Genomic DNA, 17,669 nt, shown 5'->3' on the forward strand with positions numbered 1-17,669 from the left:
TAGGCTGCAAGGTCTTAGGCACGAACCCCACAGAACTCAACAGGACATTACTCAACTGAGTAGACATCACATAGGATTGTGCTGTTAGCTTACAGAGCATTTTTGCAAATAGCCATTTTCAGAGGGAACATTACAAAATGAAATGAGATATACAGGATTTCAAATAGAAGGGGCCTGGATTCCAAAAACTAGCCAGAATTGCACATACAGTATAATTAAGAATGTCAGGGATTTTTCAATTTCTCTGAAAGGTTCATATTCAACTTTCAGGAATATAGTTTTTGGTTGCTGTTTTTTCTTATTTAAAAAATGAGAGGACCGAAGGAGAGTAGGGTTGCCAGACTCAATAGAGGACAGGACTTCTGTGCCTTTAATTGCCCTGCTCCCTTTTGAGTCTGGAAACCTTAAAGAGAAACCAACAGACCCTTTGCTTGGAAATTAAACAAAGGGTCTGCTGGTTTCTCTTTAAGGTTTCCAGACTCAAAAGAGAGCATGGCAATTAAAGGCACAGAAGTCCTGTCCTCTATTGAGTCTGGCAACCCTAAAGGAGAGAGATATGCAGAACTGAGTGTTTCAGACAAAACAAAACAAAGCAGAACAAACAAACAAACAAACCACAGCAGCACAAACCACAGTGAACCACACCATATTTGCCATTGAAATAGTACCAGTATCAAATAGATCAGCTCTCTGACACTCACACTCATTACTGCACACCTGAACATACCGCACCTTGAAAAACTGACCATTCACTCAGAATTTCACTTAAGCACCAGCATTTGAAATTCAGATTGTGAAATGTAACCACGTAAATTTGAGAAAATGCATGCGGATCATTTCCCCAAATTTCTCTCCAGCCCTTGCTGCCGTCCTTAACACAGTGCTGTCAATTTACATGACAGCTTAATGAAATAGATATTCCCTGCTATGCTTAAAACATATTCTGCTAAGTATCGCAAGTTTGCTTTGAAAGTGCTCGTAATCAAATTTAATGATTACTTACAGCCAGGTACTGTGGCGTAAGTCCTCCAAGACCTGTGAGATTCCCCCAGGTGGCAGTGTTGAGCTGTTGCATTTGTTGCGCCAGCTGCTGTTGTAAACGTCTCTGCTCCTTGTCCTTTTGGGTATCAGCAAATTTCACGACTATTGGTGAAGAACAGCCCTGCGATTGGACAGATTGGTGGGAAAAAATTCATTCTAGCATACTTTTACATGAGTCTTTTTTTCCCCTGAGGAGTTTCCCCGCCCACAGAACCATCTTGAGATAACCTGTATTAGTTTACTTGATTAAATGACTCATGTAAAGGTGTGCAAATGTTTGGGACTTCTATGCAACCCAGCAGCGAAAGAGGGAATGATTCGGAGCGTTTGATACACCCTGCATTCAATATGGCACTCTTTAATATCTTTTTAGAGAGAGCATTAATATATTGTTTAAAGTTAGCATTAGTTGAATTAAAATAGTTTAATTAATTTTAAACTCTGTTTTGAGGAAAAACTAGTTCTGTTATGTACCGTCGGTTCTGAAGAAGGGAGGGAGGGAGGGAAAGAAGGAAGAACAAGAAAGTTGTAGATTCCTTGTTATACTTGAAAGTTGCAGATTCCTTGTCATACTTGAACTTGTTTGGGAGGGGGAATCTGGTTAATGATCCAGAATAAGACATAGTTGATTGGTGAGATTCTTTTGCAAAATTCTGAAAGACCATGACATAAATCACAGACTGGGGTTGCGGGTGGTGAGTGAAACTATGGTTCATGTGAGTGAAACTATGGTTCATGATCCTGGCTTGCTCACTCACCTTAAGAGGTGGGGATCCTGCAACCCTTGAGATATTGTTAGACTCCAGCCAGTCCCAGCCAGCATATCCAGTGGTCAGGAATGCTGACCGCTGTAGTGTAGCAAAATTGGGGGGTGGGGGAATAAACTCCAGTCTGTGGTTTAGGCTAACTGGAGTACCCAAGTTCAGATCTATTAGGGAACTCTGGTTGGTTTAAAACCAGAAGTAGATGCCCCCTATCCCATCCTCTGCTATAAAAGAGTGAAGTATAAGGCACAAGCAAGTTTGTTCATGTGAAGCTAAACCACGGTTTAGTGCAGGCATCCGCAAACTTCGGCCCTCCAGATGTTTTGGACTACAATTCCCATCATCCCTGACCACTGGTCCTCTTAGCTAGGGATCACGGGAGTTGTAGGCCAAAACATCTGGAGGGCCGCAGTTTGGGGATGCCTGGTTTAGTGTTACGTTCAAAGTGCCCCGAAGGTTATATAGGCTGAAATCCTCCACCCTTTTCCTTGGGCTCTATGCGGTCTCTTTTGGAAGCCTACGGTTGCAGTCTTAAGCAGTCTTAATGTCAAGTAAACTTTTAAAGGATTTTTTAAGCAACAGACCATCCAAGAGAAGTTCTGTTCTTTCTTTCCACTACCAAACTAAATAAAGCACGCTTTTCTCCGAAGAGCTCCATAGTAGAACAGTGATCAATTTTACGATAAAAAATTATGAGATGAAACTGTGATGATAATTTGCCTTGTGCAGAAGCAACTCAGCGATATGCTGGCGTTCTAATTATTATGTGTAGAAATCGATGGTTTGGGGTGGGTGGGTGCAATCACAACTGTGTGGAAACATCCATTGATTTTAAAGGCAATGGATTGCACCCTGGAACAATAGCAGTATGTCTCACAGGATCACATCTGCTTAAATGACTGTAGGGAAATGTTGTGTTTTTTTTCTGTTTTGGAAGTGGGGTAGGGGACAAGTAAAAATTAAGTGCACAGAGGTGATCAAACAATGGTCTGTAAAGATCACTGAGATGTCATCAAGGCATCATCATTGCTTCCTCCAAGCAGTTTAAAGTTTAACGAAAAAAATATGTTCTTGCATTCACTATATAAATTGAAGCTGTTCCCCCTCTTCCCCCAGTTTAAATGATAGAATAGGCAACATGGCAAATTTGGATTCTGTTTCATGTCAGATTTTGTAGGAGATACAAGCAGTTTACTGCGTGCTCCCAATACACAGATGAATGAATAAGAACTCTTAAAATCTCTTTCAAACGAAGCAGAAATAAATTTCAAGGACAGGAATATGAGATAGCAGTTCAAGTGTACAGTCTTTCAGCTCTGAGCTCCACATGACAGCCAATATTGTATTTATGAATGCTAACTGGCAGTGAATTGTATAAAACAATATTGCAGCATTCTGTGAATCTATAATCCGACCCCCCCCCCAAGTTTGCTTTATATTTCATCAGGGCAGAATTTCAAGAGCACAAACATCACAAAGATTGAAATCATACATAGCATAGTGGCTTCGTATTGGAAAATAATTGTTATTGCCATAATTAATTTGTTCCATGATAAAAAAATTAAATGAAATAATTGAGCATAACTTCACATATATATCTGTCTATCACATATATATGCATAGGGGATTAAATAGCAATCTAAGAAGCCATTAACGTTCGGGGAAACTTGTTCCTATGAACATTTCCATTCTCATCATTTTGGATTTCGTGTTTGCACTGAAAAATACGTTGTGGAGTGTACTGAAGAAGTGAAAATAATGAAATCAGGGACAGAAAATAACATCACTATTTCAGTTCAAACCTGATTGCATAATATATAATCTTCCATTTGAAAAGAATTCTCTTTGCATTAAACATGAAACCAAAGTGCCAGCAGCATTATACTTTCTGGTTGAGTGTCCAGATTTAATATTAGCTATTGAAAGTCAACTCTTTTACCATAATAGTGTTGACATTAATAACCAAGGAAGGGGAAACATAATAGTATATTGACCTAAACCAATATACTCTCCCCCCGTCCCTGCCATCCTATTCACAATCTTAAGATGAGCAGGTATTTCCCCATTTTATAATTTTACAGTTTTCGTTTGTCTCCATCCCATTCATTCTTCCTCTCTGTCAAATCCAGCCTTTGTGCTTTTCCTTTCATCAGTACATGGAAAACCATTCCTGAGCTTTCTTTCAGAAGACATTGGTATACTCTCAGGAGTTCCGCCCATGTCTGAAGATAGTGAAAAAGCAAAAGGAGAATTGACAACACACTGGAACATTACTTTAAAAATCTGTCTTCAGACATAGATGAAATTCATAAGAACACACCAGGTCTTTAAAAGGCCACGTTAAAAACGGCACCCCATCCCATTCACATTATATTTTGGCCCAGTTTCCCCCTTTGTTCTGAAATGGCCTTCACCAACCTGCTCACCCTCCAACACTTTGAAGCCAAAATATGGGGTGCCACCTTCTCAGACATCTTCCTGTTTTTTAGGGCGAGAGCAAGGTGGCCGTTTTGATTATCTTGTACAATTCCGTGCCATGCCCCCCCCCAATGCTTTTGGTAGGCACAACACCCAAAATGTGCATTTTGAGGTGCCACACAAGATTAGAGCCCTGAGAAAAGCATGTTTTTTGAGGGGGGGGAATCACACTGTGAAATTGCGAAAAATCACAGCAACCAATATGACAACTATTCTCTCGCAATAAAAAACGGGACGTCCCTTTTCCTCGAGACGCTTGCGGGGTATGAAGCTAGCGCTCCCCAGATTTTCTGGATGATAGCTCCTATCATGCTCAGTCACAGGTGCTGTCTAGGGCTGAAAGGAGTTGTAATCCAAAGTGTCTAAAGGAAGCCAGGATGGCAAATGTTGCTCTAAGAATTAGGGGTTGTATGCAGACTTTGAGGGTGGATGGGACTCTGCAGGGAAGAGGAGAAGAGGGGACATTGTGCTTTGTGGAAGTCTGTTGTGCTTTGATCCTGGGTGGTTACAGGTAACTTAAAAGCCACTTAGGCACATAAGCGGTATATAAATTAATATCAATAAATAAACTTCCATGCTTCTGAGGTTCTAATACATTCCTTTTTCAAATCTTCTCAAACCAGGTTGGGTTCAGGAGCCTCGTTAAATTAGGCCAATATACCCCTCCCCTTTTCTCTCGAGGGAGTATGTAATAAAATGTGTATTGCTAACATGACAAGATTTAGGACACGGAAAAAGAGGGAGGGTGTCTCATTGAACCCAAAGAGGTTTCTTTTTTAAAAAGTTCCTGGTTTTTTTATATCAATGTGTGTGCACAGAAACATATTTCTATTTAAATGCCATTTAATAGTGAAGACAATAGGGCTCCTTTCTGTGGCAGGAGTCACATCTAAAGATGTAGACTCTCAATGCCTTAAAAATGGATAGCACTGGAAAGAAAAACACATTGATTATAAAATATCAAAATAATCTCAACTAAAGTCAGGAGAGATCGGAAAGACAATAGCTTTGCAATGCCAATATCAATATTTCTGGAGAATACAGAAGACAGTGACATTTCCATGCACTTTTATATTTTTCTTTGCTCATTATACAAAGCAGTTCAATGACACAGACACACTGTTGGGATTCATTTTAGTACCCAGCATGCTTTGGGAGAGTAGAGCATTGCAAAGGGGGGGGGATATTATTCAAGGAAACTGAACAATCCTCATTTGAAAAGAAAAGAGAATACAAAAAGAGAGAGCCAGAAACAAGTGCACATTACACCAAAATGCTTTTTAGGAGGAGATAATCAATACACAGATACAGTATACATAATACAATATAACATGCATTCTCAAATGATTAAATTAGAAGATCCAGAATAAGACATCGTTGATTGGTGAGGCTCTTTTGTGCAAAATTCTGAAAGACCATGACATAAATCACAGACTGGGGTTTGGGGGTGGGGAACACACCTTTATTTAGGCAAGTAAACACTTTCAGGGCAAGCCAAAGATGGAGTAGATATTTGCGCTCTCTCCCGAGAGACTAGTAATTTGTTGTTTTCTGACATAATTTGAATTTTCATTGGGTAGCTGCAGTAATAGATGCTTGTATGCAGGGGGGAGGGGAAGCCAAACCATGCCCTTTTCCATGCCACTTGGCCAGTACAAATTTATGGCTGGAGCATGGATTGTTTAAAATAATATATACATATAAAGGAAAATTCAGTGGTGTTAAATGTATACGTACCTTGCCAGATGGGCAAAGTGGTATTTCAATGAACTACACATTATTTTCTGTTGAATGCCACCATATTGTGAAATGGCAGCAAAGAGATCACCCTACATTCTCAGACAATTAAGGGAAGTAAATGTCAGAGAGATGGGGAAACAAAAGAGCGGAGGGAGCCAGCAGAAGTTTTAAGTCTGTGATTGTCATGCGTCTGATCTTCTCCGGGAGAGCATGGCTTTACATTCTCAATCATTTGCACAAAGAAAAAACAAAGAAAGGGCAGATGATACAGTACTGTACCTCCATGGTCTGAGACTGGTGCATGGCTTTGATTGCATTCTGTGCCATTGCCCTTGTCGAAAACGTAACAAATGCACAGCCTGTGGGAACAAGGGGGCAGGGGGCAGGAAAGACAAAAAAACAACAAGACAGAAGGGTTGGACGCTTGTTAAACCAACACAGTCTACGAGAACGGCCACAAGACGACACTGTTCTCCGTAGTACATAAAATAAAAAAAAATAAACCAAACCGAAAAAAGAAAAGAAAAACCACTTCTCTAATTTATTTGGCTCAGCAGAGTGCTGGCTCACTGATCTGACCATAGATTGGCAGGGTGGGGAGAAGAGGGAGGAAAGGAAAAAGAGAGAGAGAGAGGAAGGAGGGGACTGACTTTGGGTGAGAAAAACAACAAACAACGCATTGGGGGTGTTTTCCCCTCACCCTTCTAAGCAGCAGGGCTTGAAAACCAATGATGGTCTTTTAGATGTCTCCCCTACTCCTTGCCGGTCATTTATTTAAGATGGCCGGGAACTTAGAGGTTATTTGTTTAAAGCCATGGTGAGAAGACTGCTTGCTTCATGGACGAACACATGGTTTAGTAACCGAATTAAGCATTGACCGACGACATAGCAAAAAATACAGTGTAGATGTGGTGGGTTTATAGCTTAAAGTACTAGCGGGGAAGGGGGGGGGCTCTGGTCTGCGGCTGCTGCTTTTGCAAGCAGCACGTCGCTACGAAAGTTTCAAGTTGACTACACTTTCTAAGATTATACAGGGTGTGTGGGACTGAGGAAGAGGCATAAGTTGCATTACTTTAAATAATTCCCAAACTGTTGTCAGTCAACTCTGCAAGTGTAGCATCTTTGTGTGGATGAGATTTTTACTCACCCCAAAATAAAACACTGCTTGTAAATGCTTACCAAAAACAATAGATGACCTTAAAAGCTCATTGGTCTGATCCTGGCCATCGCCTTTGCTCAAGTGTGCACATGTGTATGCGAAGATGGGAGCAGGTTGAAACAAATAAATGCAAAGAGTTTTGCTGCTTCCTCATCATGAATAGAAAATGACAGCCATAATTCCAGGGAAAAAAATAGAATGCTGCTAGCCTAGGTGACCGGATAAAATGATTCTCTGAACTCCACGGCACTTTATCCATCTGACTAGCTGCACGGTGGCAAGTATGATCAAACAAACGGACTGCACTGAATATACCTAATTTGGCACATATTTCCGAAAGAGCCTTTCATTTACAGGGTTTTGCTTTGATGCTATTCGTCTTGCCACTAACTCTTGGCTCACGCTTCCTTGGCCTCCACTTCCCATGCTGCCATTTTATTTTATTTTTATATATATGGTATTATGATACTACTGACGACATCAGGGCACTGCATCTGATGAGATGATTTCACAAACGTGTAGAAACAAAACCATATGGGCTGCGAAAGACAATTGTGTTAAATGGCAGTACAGTGGTACCTCGGGTTGCAAACACCGCGGGTTACAAACAATTCGGGTTACAGACTCTGCTAACCCGGAGGTAGTACCTCGGATGAAGACCTTTACCTCAGGATGAGAACAGAAATCGCTCGCTGGTGGCGTGGCGGCAGTGGGAGGCCCCATTAGCTAAAGTGGTACCTCAGGTTAAGAACGGACCTCCAGGATGAATAAAGTACGTAACCAGAGGTACCACTGTACAGGTCAGGAGTGGAGAACCTTTTATTTCTCTCCAACCCGCCCCCCTTGAGGGCTGCATTCTGTCTGGGTTCACATGCTAGTAGTAGGCAGGGCCAGAGCCCAAATTGGGTCTCTCTTTTTCTGCTGCACCCATCTTTTTCTGTGGCATCTCTTTTATCATTCCTTCTTTCCTTCTGCTAGGAGAGGAGCAGATCAACTCTTTCCAGTGGCTTGAACTAGTCACTTGCCAAGAAGGCTTCAGAACTGGGCCTGGGGCTGCCTGCTGTTGCCAAGACCAAAGGTTGCCCACCCTTTGTGTAGGTGAAATGAAGCCGAAGACGATGAGGACAAAAAAAGAAGGGAAATGGTATTGAGAAGCAGAAGGCAGGAAAATGAAAGGACGCTGAACAGCGTTAAAACAGTGGGGGGGGGCATATACGAATGGGCTGAAAGCGCGAAGGGTCCTACATTTGTACTAGACATGGGCAACCCTGTGTACTTTGGTTTCTCTCTGTTTTTCATTTTTTCCAGTCTTAAGTTTAGTTCTCCACATTTCCGCATCAGTTTGCTGGTTTTTAACAAACCCCGCATGAAAGTTTGCCAGCGTTTCAGCGCCAACTCCTCCCGATTTTGCCCGATGCACACATTCTTGCAGGTGGTTTTCTTCAAGGTATAATGCCTTCCACTAACATATGGAATTTTAAAATGCACATATCTCTGTACACGCAATTTGGTTGGAGACCGGCATCACAAAATGGGGGAAAGGTGTCTAAGCTATCTTTCACAGGTTCCTGTGTGTTTTTACTGCTTTACAATTTCCTGCTTCTGCTTCTGCTCACATGCTTTGTTGTGTTGATAAGGGAAATGTGAGAAGGGGGTAGGATTTCAGGATAGCTCTGTTAATTATTCACTGTACTAGAATCTTATTGGAGCGTTTGAATCTTGGGTGCCACCTTAATTATAATAAAAATGGCCTGGAGAGGGAGGAGGGAATCTTCATTCTCTTCCTCTCTCTCTCAGGGCTCCTTGCTGGTCAAGAGCTCTCTTCCTTTGTCTTTTTTCCCATGTGGCGCTGCCACACGCCAGCACAACGCCTTGATCACTAAACACATCTTTTCAAGGTGTGAGTGGATTTCACGTGAACCCCATTAATGTGGATGTTTGTCAAAGCATTTATTTTCCAGCAATTTGTGTGGATACATTCAATGTGCTACCTTTGAAGGAAATACTGCAATTCTAGAACCCTAGATAAATGTTAATGATCTACCTATTCTACATCTCTTGGCTGGCTAAATGATTTGACTTCAGACATCCTGATGGTATAATGTCATTTTCAGGGACAAGGTTACATAGATGTTGTGTAGAGACTGAAGTTTGTTGCTGTGTGAATGCTAGAAAAGTTTTGGGAGGTCTAATGAGGACCAACTTCAGAATATAGCGTGGCTTCATTCCTAACTCCTAACAAAGAACATTTTCACATGCTCAGTCGCCAGCTTTCATGCATAGCTGTCAAGTTCTCCCATTTTTAAAGGGAAATTCCCTTATGCGGAATAGGCTTCCTCGCGAGAAAAGGGAAAACGTGACAGCTATGCTTTCATGTGACAACTGATAACCCACCTATGACTGACATTGCAAACATCTAGACTCCCACTGTTAGGCAGTTGCATTGGGTGTGCATGGACTCAGTGGCTATCTAACAACTGCTTGTTGCAAATTTCACTTGCAGAAGAGATCAGTGCAGCAAACATTTGACGGAGGCACTGTGTGAATTAACCGCCCACCCCCACCTCAAACAGAGATAACTTTCTTCAGATGCAAAGAGGATTGGTGCAACTTTGATGCCTTGGAATAAGACACTGAATGTGAACATTGCGCTCCATGCTTGGAAACATGTGCCATGAAAGGGTATCATGCTCATGACCTAGATGGAGGAAAAGACAAGAGCTGAATGACAGGCCTTGGTGGGAAGGAATTTGTCCTGTTTGCACCAAATTCGGTCAATAGTGGCGATTGATTTTAATGCTGCTCAGCTAGTTTTCACTTTTCACTTAGCCTTGTATTTAAGCAGTAATCTGGTAGACACAGGATAGAAGAAATTGCATGCAGGCGAGTGTATGGGATTTCATGGAGGCAAGTGAGCAAGCCGGTGAAATAGATTTTGCATTCCGCCCCTTCCTCTGTTCCCAGCATAGAAATGCAGTGGGTTGCTGCAAGAGGGCAGAAATCTGCCAGCAGCCTAGTAAAAGATTTTGCAGGCCAGTAAAAGTCTGTGAACTTATTTACACGTCTGCCTTAGTTCTAACGAATAAAAATGTCACCTGAAATTTGCATTTGTTCTTACATTCTCCAAAGGTGCCTCCCACAAAAAGGGGATGCAAAATAGTGCAGATTCAAGATGATTTCACAGCAATACTGAGACATACTAAAAGTTTAACTATCATAGCTTATCCTCATTTTGCTTGTAATCTCTAATGACTTTAAAAGTACATTGATTTTTTTAAGCTTTTTTTAGCCTGGTATTGTTTGGAAACTTGGGTTTTTGTTTTGAAAAAAAAAAATAACAGCATGTTCCACTCAATTTCATCCAAACATCATCATCATTATTATTACTACTGCTGCTACAACTTAACAGGTTTCCAAATGAAGCAAATCTAAATACACAAAGGCTGAAGCACATTTTCATTATAGACCTGAGGCATGAAAGTTACAGGAAACCAAGACTGTTTTTTTAAAAGTTTCAATATTCTTGCCCCTGTGGTCAACCAGCAAAACGAAGAATATATTTTGCAGTCAAACAGACTGTTTTATGGAAAGCAATATGTGAATCTAAAACATTGCTGGCTTTAGTTTTGTTTCTGTTTGCATCTACCTGGAAAGAATATCAAGTCAAGAAGGCATTAACATTTTAATTGGACAACATAATGGTCTGGTGCAAATGCAGTTCTGCCACCTTGCAAACCATAGCTTGCATATCAGAGCCAGTGTCAGGTATGTGCCCTCCCTCTTTGGTCCACTGGAGTGGCTTGACATTTTACACGAGTTGGCAGTGTATAAACACTACTATAAATGAATGAATGAATAAATAAATAAATAAATAACCAACCAACCCACCAACCATGGCCAAGCTTAACCAGGTGTCTTTTTTGACCAGGGTTTGAAAAACTTATTTCAAACCCTGGTTTCAAATTCTGGTCAAAAGAGGGGCTCCCATACCATGGCACTAAGCAGTGGTTAAGGTAAAACAAGGAAATGGAAGGGAGGAGTGGATTCCCCCCCCTGGAAAGTGGGAGAGGCGATTGCATTGCTGAGACTGGCTCTCCATTTGTAAACTATGGTTTGCAGTATTATGCCCACACTGGACCACAGAGGGAAGCAATGTTTGCTTGAACTCAAAAGCTACTATGACATTGTCTGATTAAATTCTATCAATGCATTTTAACATCATACACTGCATTTTATTTATTGCAAACATTAAAGTCCTCAGCACCAGGGAGGACAATATTCATGCAGGAATAAATGGCATAGCTTAGTACTATCATCCAATTTGAATATTAAAATTATTTACTAAGAGATTATGCTAATTTGTATTTTTCTGATACAACCGATCAGCTGATGATATTTTAACTGTTTAGACACATGACAGGTTTCTGCAGGTATAATCCAGGAAACATTTTTTGGGGGACAATAAAAAATATTCAAACAAATTAACAACTTTCTATACATAATTCTAGACAAATAGGTGTAGTAGTAAAATGGTAAATGGTCTACAGTACCTCGGCTAGACTCCATATTGAGGCTGTGCACTAAAATTAAAGAGGTCCAAATTTACCATCAGTCTCAAAATCATCTATCTTTAAAACATTACTCATTATATAAGCAGATAAATAAGGGTTACCCATCTTCATTCTCTCGGCTGCAGCAAAGTCATTACACAAGATAAAGGCTTTGATGCAGCAGCTCCCAAGTTATCGAAGCAAATTGTCCACTATTTCCCCGTCTTCCCAGGCTTTCCCCTTCCCAGTTCTTAAGGGTTGCTCCTGCTCTCTGCTCCTTGGCATTTATGAAACAGCTAGGCACTGCAGTCTCTTACGTGGGCTTGCCCCTCCGTTCGTTCCCCTACAGAAACAAGTACAGTGGTACCTCTACTTATGAATTTAATGAGTTCTGAACGCACATTTGTAAGTTGGAAAAATTTGTAAGTCGAATCCCATAGGAATGCATTGGGAGAAAAAATGCGTAAGTCGAAGCAACCCTATCTAAAAATTCATAAGTAGAAAAAATCCTATCTAAACCGCATCCAAGATGGCGGATGGAGCTCCGTTTGTAAGTAGAAACATTCGTAAGTAGAGGTACCACTGTACAATTCTGTATGGTTTCCTTAGAGCCATGGTTCTGAGCAGCAGACTTCGTACCATTGATGGTAGGGTACAATCACCCACCAAAGGCCACTCAAGAAAAACAAACTCTGACCACATTTCTGCTCATCTCATCTGCAGCCCCATGCCCCGGTTTTCCAACAAGCAAAAGGAGTAAACAATATCTCTATCCCAAGGTTTCTCAAGAGCGTGGGGATTTTAGAAGACTTTTAGAAGACATCTGAAGACAGCCCTGTTTAGGGAAGCTTTTAATGTTTAACAGACCATTGCATTTTATATTTTGTTGGAAGCCACCCAGAGTGGCTGGGGTATAAATAATAAAATTATTATTATTATTATTACTATTATTATTATTATTCCCTTTATTCAAGGAAGGAAGTAATGGGTACATGGAGGAAGACAACAGAAGCATGTGGAAGTATATGGGGCAGGGGGCACATGTGTGGAGACAATTAAATGATTTACTGGAAAGGAAACAACATTGGAGAGATACAAATTGACTGGTTACAACTTCTGACAAAAAGCCACAATCCACACACGGGCCAGATCAGGGAACACCTGAGAGCTGGGATACATATTCCAGCATCCATGTGGAAGACACTTGAAATGCTGTCCATGTAAAAGTTGCCTCACTCTGTGGCCGCAACAAATGCTGTGGCTCACAGTGCAGGTTGCCACCATCATGTTGAGAATGATCATGGTAACAATATGTGGCCACTGCATGCAGAGGTGAACCGTCACAAGCTCTTCCACATGGTATCCTGTAACATGTAAGGTAGGCATGCCTAAGTCCAAGAACCAGCCTGGGGCGCATCTTCCTGACAGGGGGCAGCTGTAGCCTGAGATCTGCTCTGGCAGCTCCCGCCCATGTTATAACTTTCCTATGAATGAAAATCAACATGTGAGACACAACTTGAAAAGAGGAAAGAAAGCATTGAGGAGGAAGTAATTTGTTGAGGAAATAGTGACTCCAGCTATTTGCAGGGGATTTTCCTTTTGCTTAGGAATTTCGCTCCATGGCAAAATTACACGCAATACTGGGGCACAGGTCTGCTACTCAAGATGACAGCACTAGCCTGCGATCCCTCTGGGCTCTTCATAACATTTGATGGGACGTATCTCAGTGGTCTCAGGTTCAATCCTCAGCATCTTCAGGTAGGGCTAGGAAAGGTAAAGGTAAAGGGGACTCCTGACCATTAGGTCCAGTCGTGACCGACTCTGGGGTTGCGGCGGTCATCTCGCATTATTGGCCAAGGGAGCCGGCATACAGCTTCCAGGTCATGTGGCCAGCATGACTAAGTCGCTTCTGGCAAACCAGAGCAGCACATGGAAATGCTGTTTACCTTTCTGCTGGAGCGGTACCTATTTATCTTTGCCGTGCTTTCGAACTGCTAGGTTGGCAGGAGCTGGGACCGAGCAACGGGATCTCATCCCGTCGCAGGGATTCGAACCGCCGACCTTCTGATCGGCAAGCCCTAGGCTCTGTGGTTTAACCCACAGCACCACCTGCGTTCCTAAGACTAGGAAAGACTCCTGCCTAAAACCTCAGAAAGCCCCTGCCAGTCAGAGTAGGCAATATTGAGCCAGCTGGGCCAGTGTCCTGACTAGGTATAAGTAAGTTCCCTATGTTCTTGCTATGTTCTTTACCTGTGCTGTTACCCCAGCCCCTGCCTTCTGCCAGTGGCAGCCAATGATATGGCACAGGGATGGAGCCATGATACAGGTACATCTAACTGAATCTTATGGGGAGAATGGGGTGTTGCTTTTGGCAGCAACCCCATGTTTTGTATGGCTTGTAATTCTGCCCTCCCCACTAGCTTTCTTAGTATATGCTGAGCTGGCCTACAGAAGGCCAGAAAAGCTTTAGCAGCGTGCAAAATGATAGTGAATCATTAAGGCACAGTTTATGCATCCATCACATTTTCTACTCAGTAACAACTGAGGGTGACTCCAGACTGTCACTGTTTCGTAGGCTGGATTCAATGGCACATCGGCAAGTTCCAGATGCACAATTAAAATGGAGTAGTCGGTAACCACGCTGCTGACATTAATTTGTTGTGAATATGTTCCCCCCCACCTTCAAAACTGAAGGGATTTCTCCAAATTCACACAATGTGTGTGTGTGTGTGTGTGTGTGTGTGTGTGTGTGTTACTCCCAGTTTTCAAGAATATGCAAATACAGTGAAAATATATTTTGCAAACTTCCCTATGGACTTCTGTTGACACATGCAATTTCTGTTCTTCCTTTATTTTATGTAGTAAAGAGCAATCAGTCAATCCTCTATTTATGCTTCATTCTAACATGGTAAGAAGACACGAACTACATAAGACTTTAAAAAATGCATCTTAAGGATGAGGGCAAATGCCAAGGGTATAGTGCTTTTTAAAACCTTGATCCTGCAAACTAGGGTAGGGCATAAATCTAAATAATAATAATAATACTGGATAAATAGCTGTAACGCCAAGTGGTCACTGAAGATATAGAAGGCAGCCTGGCAGCTTTCCGCTCATTAATAACATTTACCGTCATGCACATTAAGATATGGCTAATCAAATCTCATGCTTCAACGTGCAAACTGCAAGAATTAACAAATATCTTCCTACTCTCACACTTTAGGCACCAGAATGTCTACATCACCTCATGCTTTCCTCTAAAGCAGCAAGTTTCGGAACAAGTGGTTCGGCGTTGTGTTGCACAAAACAGACCAGTTTCCCCCAAGCTGATGTCCTCCAGATGTTTGGACTACAAGTTGCACCAGTATCTTCATGGCAAGGGATAATGGGAGTTATAGTCCAAAACATCTGGAGGGCACCACGTTGGGGAAAGCTGAAATTCTGTGCCCTTCCGTTGAGCAAAGGCCTTAGGCTCAAAGCATCCAGTTTTCAGAATGAAAACAAAAATGCCTGGGAAGAGAATATAGAGATACGGGGGTAAGAAAGTAAGAAGAGCCTGCGAGATCAGGCCAGTGGTCCATTCATTCCAGCATCCTGTTCTCACAGTGGCCAACCAGATGCCTCCATGTTGGGGCAGGGAGACATTTTCAGTCTGAGGGACGCAATCCCTCACAGGCAGTTGTTAGCGTGGGGTGTAGCCTAGAGAGGGGACATCGCCTGAGAGAGTCGTGAGGGCTAGTCAGAGAAGCCTGCATTTGGCCCTCAGTTTCCCCACCCCTACACTTCGCCAACTGGTGATACCAGTTCTTTGGAAGTTCCTCTCAAAACGCAACCAGGCACCTACAATCTTTCCTCGTGAGTCGCAGACCTTTTTATTCACTCAGGCTTTCCCGGTGGAGCATCATTACTCTTAATTTGTCCGCAACCAGCACTGTGATCATGTTGCAACTTGTCTTATTCTGTTATTATTTACAGCGGTGCCTCGCAAGACAAATTTAATTCGTTCTGTGAGTCAATTCATCTAGCGGAAAAATTCGTCTAGCAGGGCATTCGTCTAGTGAGGTACCACTGTATTTGCATATTGTGCACCTTTCCCCCCTTTTATGCCACATGAATATGGCATTTATTTATTTACTTAGCTTTCTTAAGCATTATAACCTGACACAAGCCCTCCGAGCAGAGCAGGCCAAAGATGCAAATACATGTGACACACACACAACACAACACAACACAACACAACACAACACAACACACACACACACACACACACACACACACACACACACTGCAACCAATCTTTCTATCAGGGCTCTCTTTTAGTAGCCGGGGCTATTGATCCAGATTAATCAACTCTACTTTGGGAATGTCACAGATTGCTAGTAAATCCTAAAGTGAGTGAACTTTCACTATTTTTCTGTGAGACTGCCTGCCAGCTGTCCAGAATAGATCAGTGTTTGACTGGAGAAAGGTTTTTCAAAGCAATTTCCTCCTTGCAGACTGGATCAGAAAGAAGCACAAGAACTTGTCACTGAGCAGATTTAGAGACGCATCTATTACACTTGTCATCTCAATTGAAATGGTATCTTAACTCAGATTTGCCATTATTCATCAGCACTGCAAGCAAATTTCAGTAGCTGCAAACTGATAAGGCTTCCCCACTCTATTTCATCCCTGCTTTCCATACACCATTCCCTGGGAGCTTGCTGAGAAATATTCATTTGGCAAAATAATGGTCAGGGAGGCACAAAGTGGTCTGTTTCTTGTCTGTATCACTTCTGCATGTTTCACCCCAAATATCTATTCCCCCCTCTCTCTTTTTGCATTAATCTGCACATTTAAAAGTGCACAAAAATGCACATTTAAATACTATATTTAAACATTTTATCTCAACATATACATTTTAAAACGTAGTTCTCTAGATTTTTTCAGCTGAGATCTCTGTCAGAACGTTTGAAAGTCGGCAGATAACAAAATTCTGATCAACACATAATTACAGGAGCTGTTCAATTTATACTGGGATTGGCAATGATTGAATTTCTGAAGCATTCCTAATAATTTTGTGGTGGTGGGGGAATTACTTTTGCTTCACAACGTGTTTCCTTTGGTCTCTTAGAAAGGTACAGTGGGTTTCATGTGATACTTTCCACAAGTTCAAGCATGTTTATAATAACACACACACACACACACACACACACACACACACACACACAAACCACAACATATTTTGGTTGTTCAGAAGGTCACCAAACTTCGTTGAGCAAATCTGTGTCATATTTATGGAAGCCTCACCTATCACTTGATCCACCAAGTGAACTGCTTTGGTCTTTAGAGTCCCCCCTCATTGGTTCACCAGTATCTGAAGGAGGACCACGATGTCGGCCCCCCCAACTTCCCCCAAATTCGTGATGCTTGGAAAGACACACAAATGTGTTATGACGTTATGCTACACCATAGTTTAGTATGACAAAAACAAGCTGCGGTGAGCCTGGGGCTTATGTGCTTCCCCCTACCACCTCCAACTTCTTCACAACTGTGAGCTACGACACAGTGCTTCATCCAAACCTTAAACTACGGTTAATGCTAACTAAGATGTTTTAAAACAAGTAAGCTTCATAACCTGCATTTGCAATGAATTCACTTCAAACGAACTCTAGTTAAGATTAAGCAGAGTTCATCAGGTTCAGAGAACAAGCTGTGGTTAACCTTAACTGGAAGCAAAAGCTTCCAGATTCCTCCTGGTGGTGATGTTTGAGGCAAAGGGGGAATCTATGTTTGCTGTGGCTTGTTCTCATAATGCTAAACTATGGTTTAGTGTAATGTCTGAACTGAGCCACAGAATTCTGTTACCTCTTTATTCAGAATCATCCTACTAAGTTCAATGGAGTCAGAAGCATCTCGTTAGCTTCTGGAGGGAGTGGGGAAGGGCGATTCAAAGCTTGA

At 41.9% G+C, this 17,669-nt stretch overlaps 1 protein-coding gene across 50 annotated transcripts in view; it reads right to left on the reverse strand.

Annotated features, from left to right (window-relative positions):
- The window catches only part of CELF2 (CUGBP Elav-like family member 2), a 492,055-nt gene that overhangs the window by 55,907 nt on the left and 418,479 nt on the right, over window positions 1–17,669 (reverse strand). For 27 of the 50 annotated variants that reach the window (XM_088652502.1, XM_060279201.2, XM_088652496.1 and 24 more), the window contains 3 exons: window positions 11,733–11,762; window positions 6,303–6,382; window positions 1,004–1,162 (listed from right to left, as the gene is read on the reverse strand). In XM_088652502.1, the coding sequence (XP_088508628.1) occupies window positions 1,004–1,162; window positions 6,303–6,382; window positions 11,733–11,762 (269 nt within the window). The remainder of the gene's footprint in view (window positions 1–1,003; window positions 1,163–6,302; window positions 6,383–11,732; window positions 11,763–17,669) is intronic. The other 23 variants (XM_088652504.1, XM_088652517.1, XM_088652507.1 and 20 more) reach the window with 1 other exon arrangement.

This window comes from Zootoca vivipara, chromosome 9 (genome assembly GCF_965207765.1).
Source record: "Zootoca vivipara chromosome 9, rZooViv2.hap1.1, whole genome shotgun sequence".
Lineage (NCBI taxonomy): Eukaryota > Metazoa > Chordata > Lepidosauria > Squamata > Lacertidae > Zootoca > Zootoca vivipara.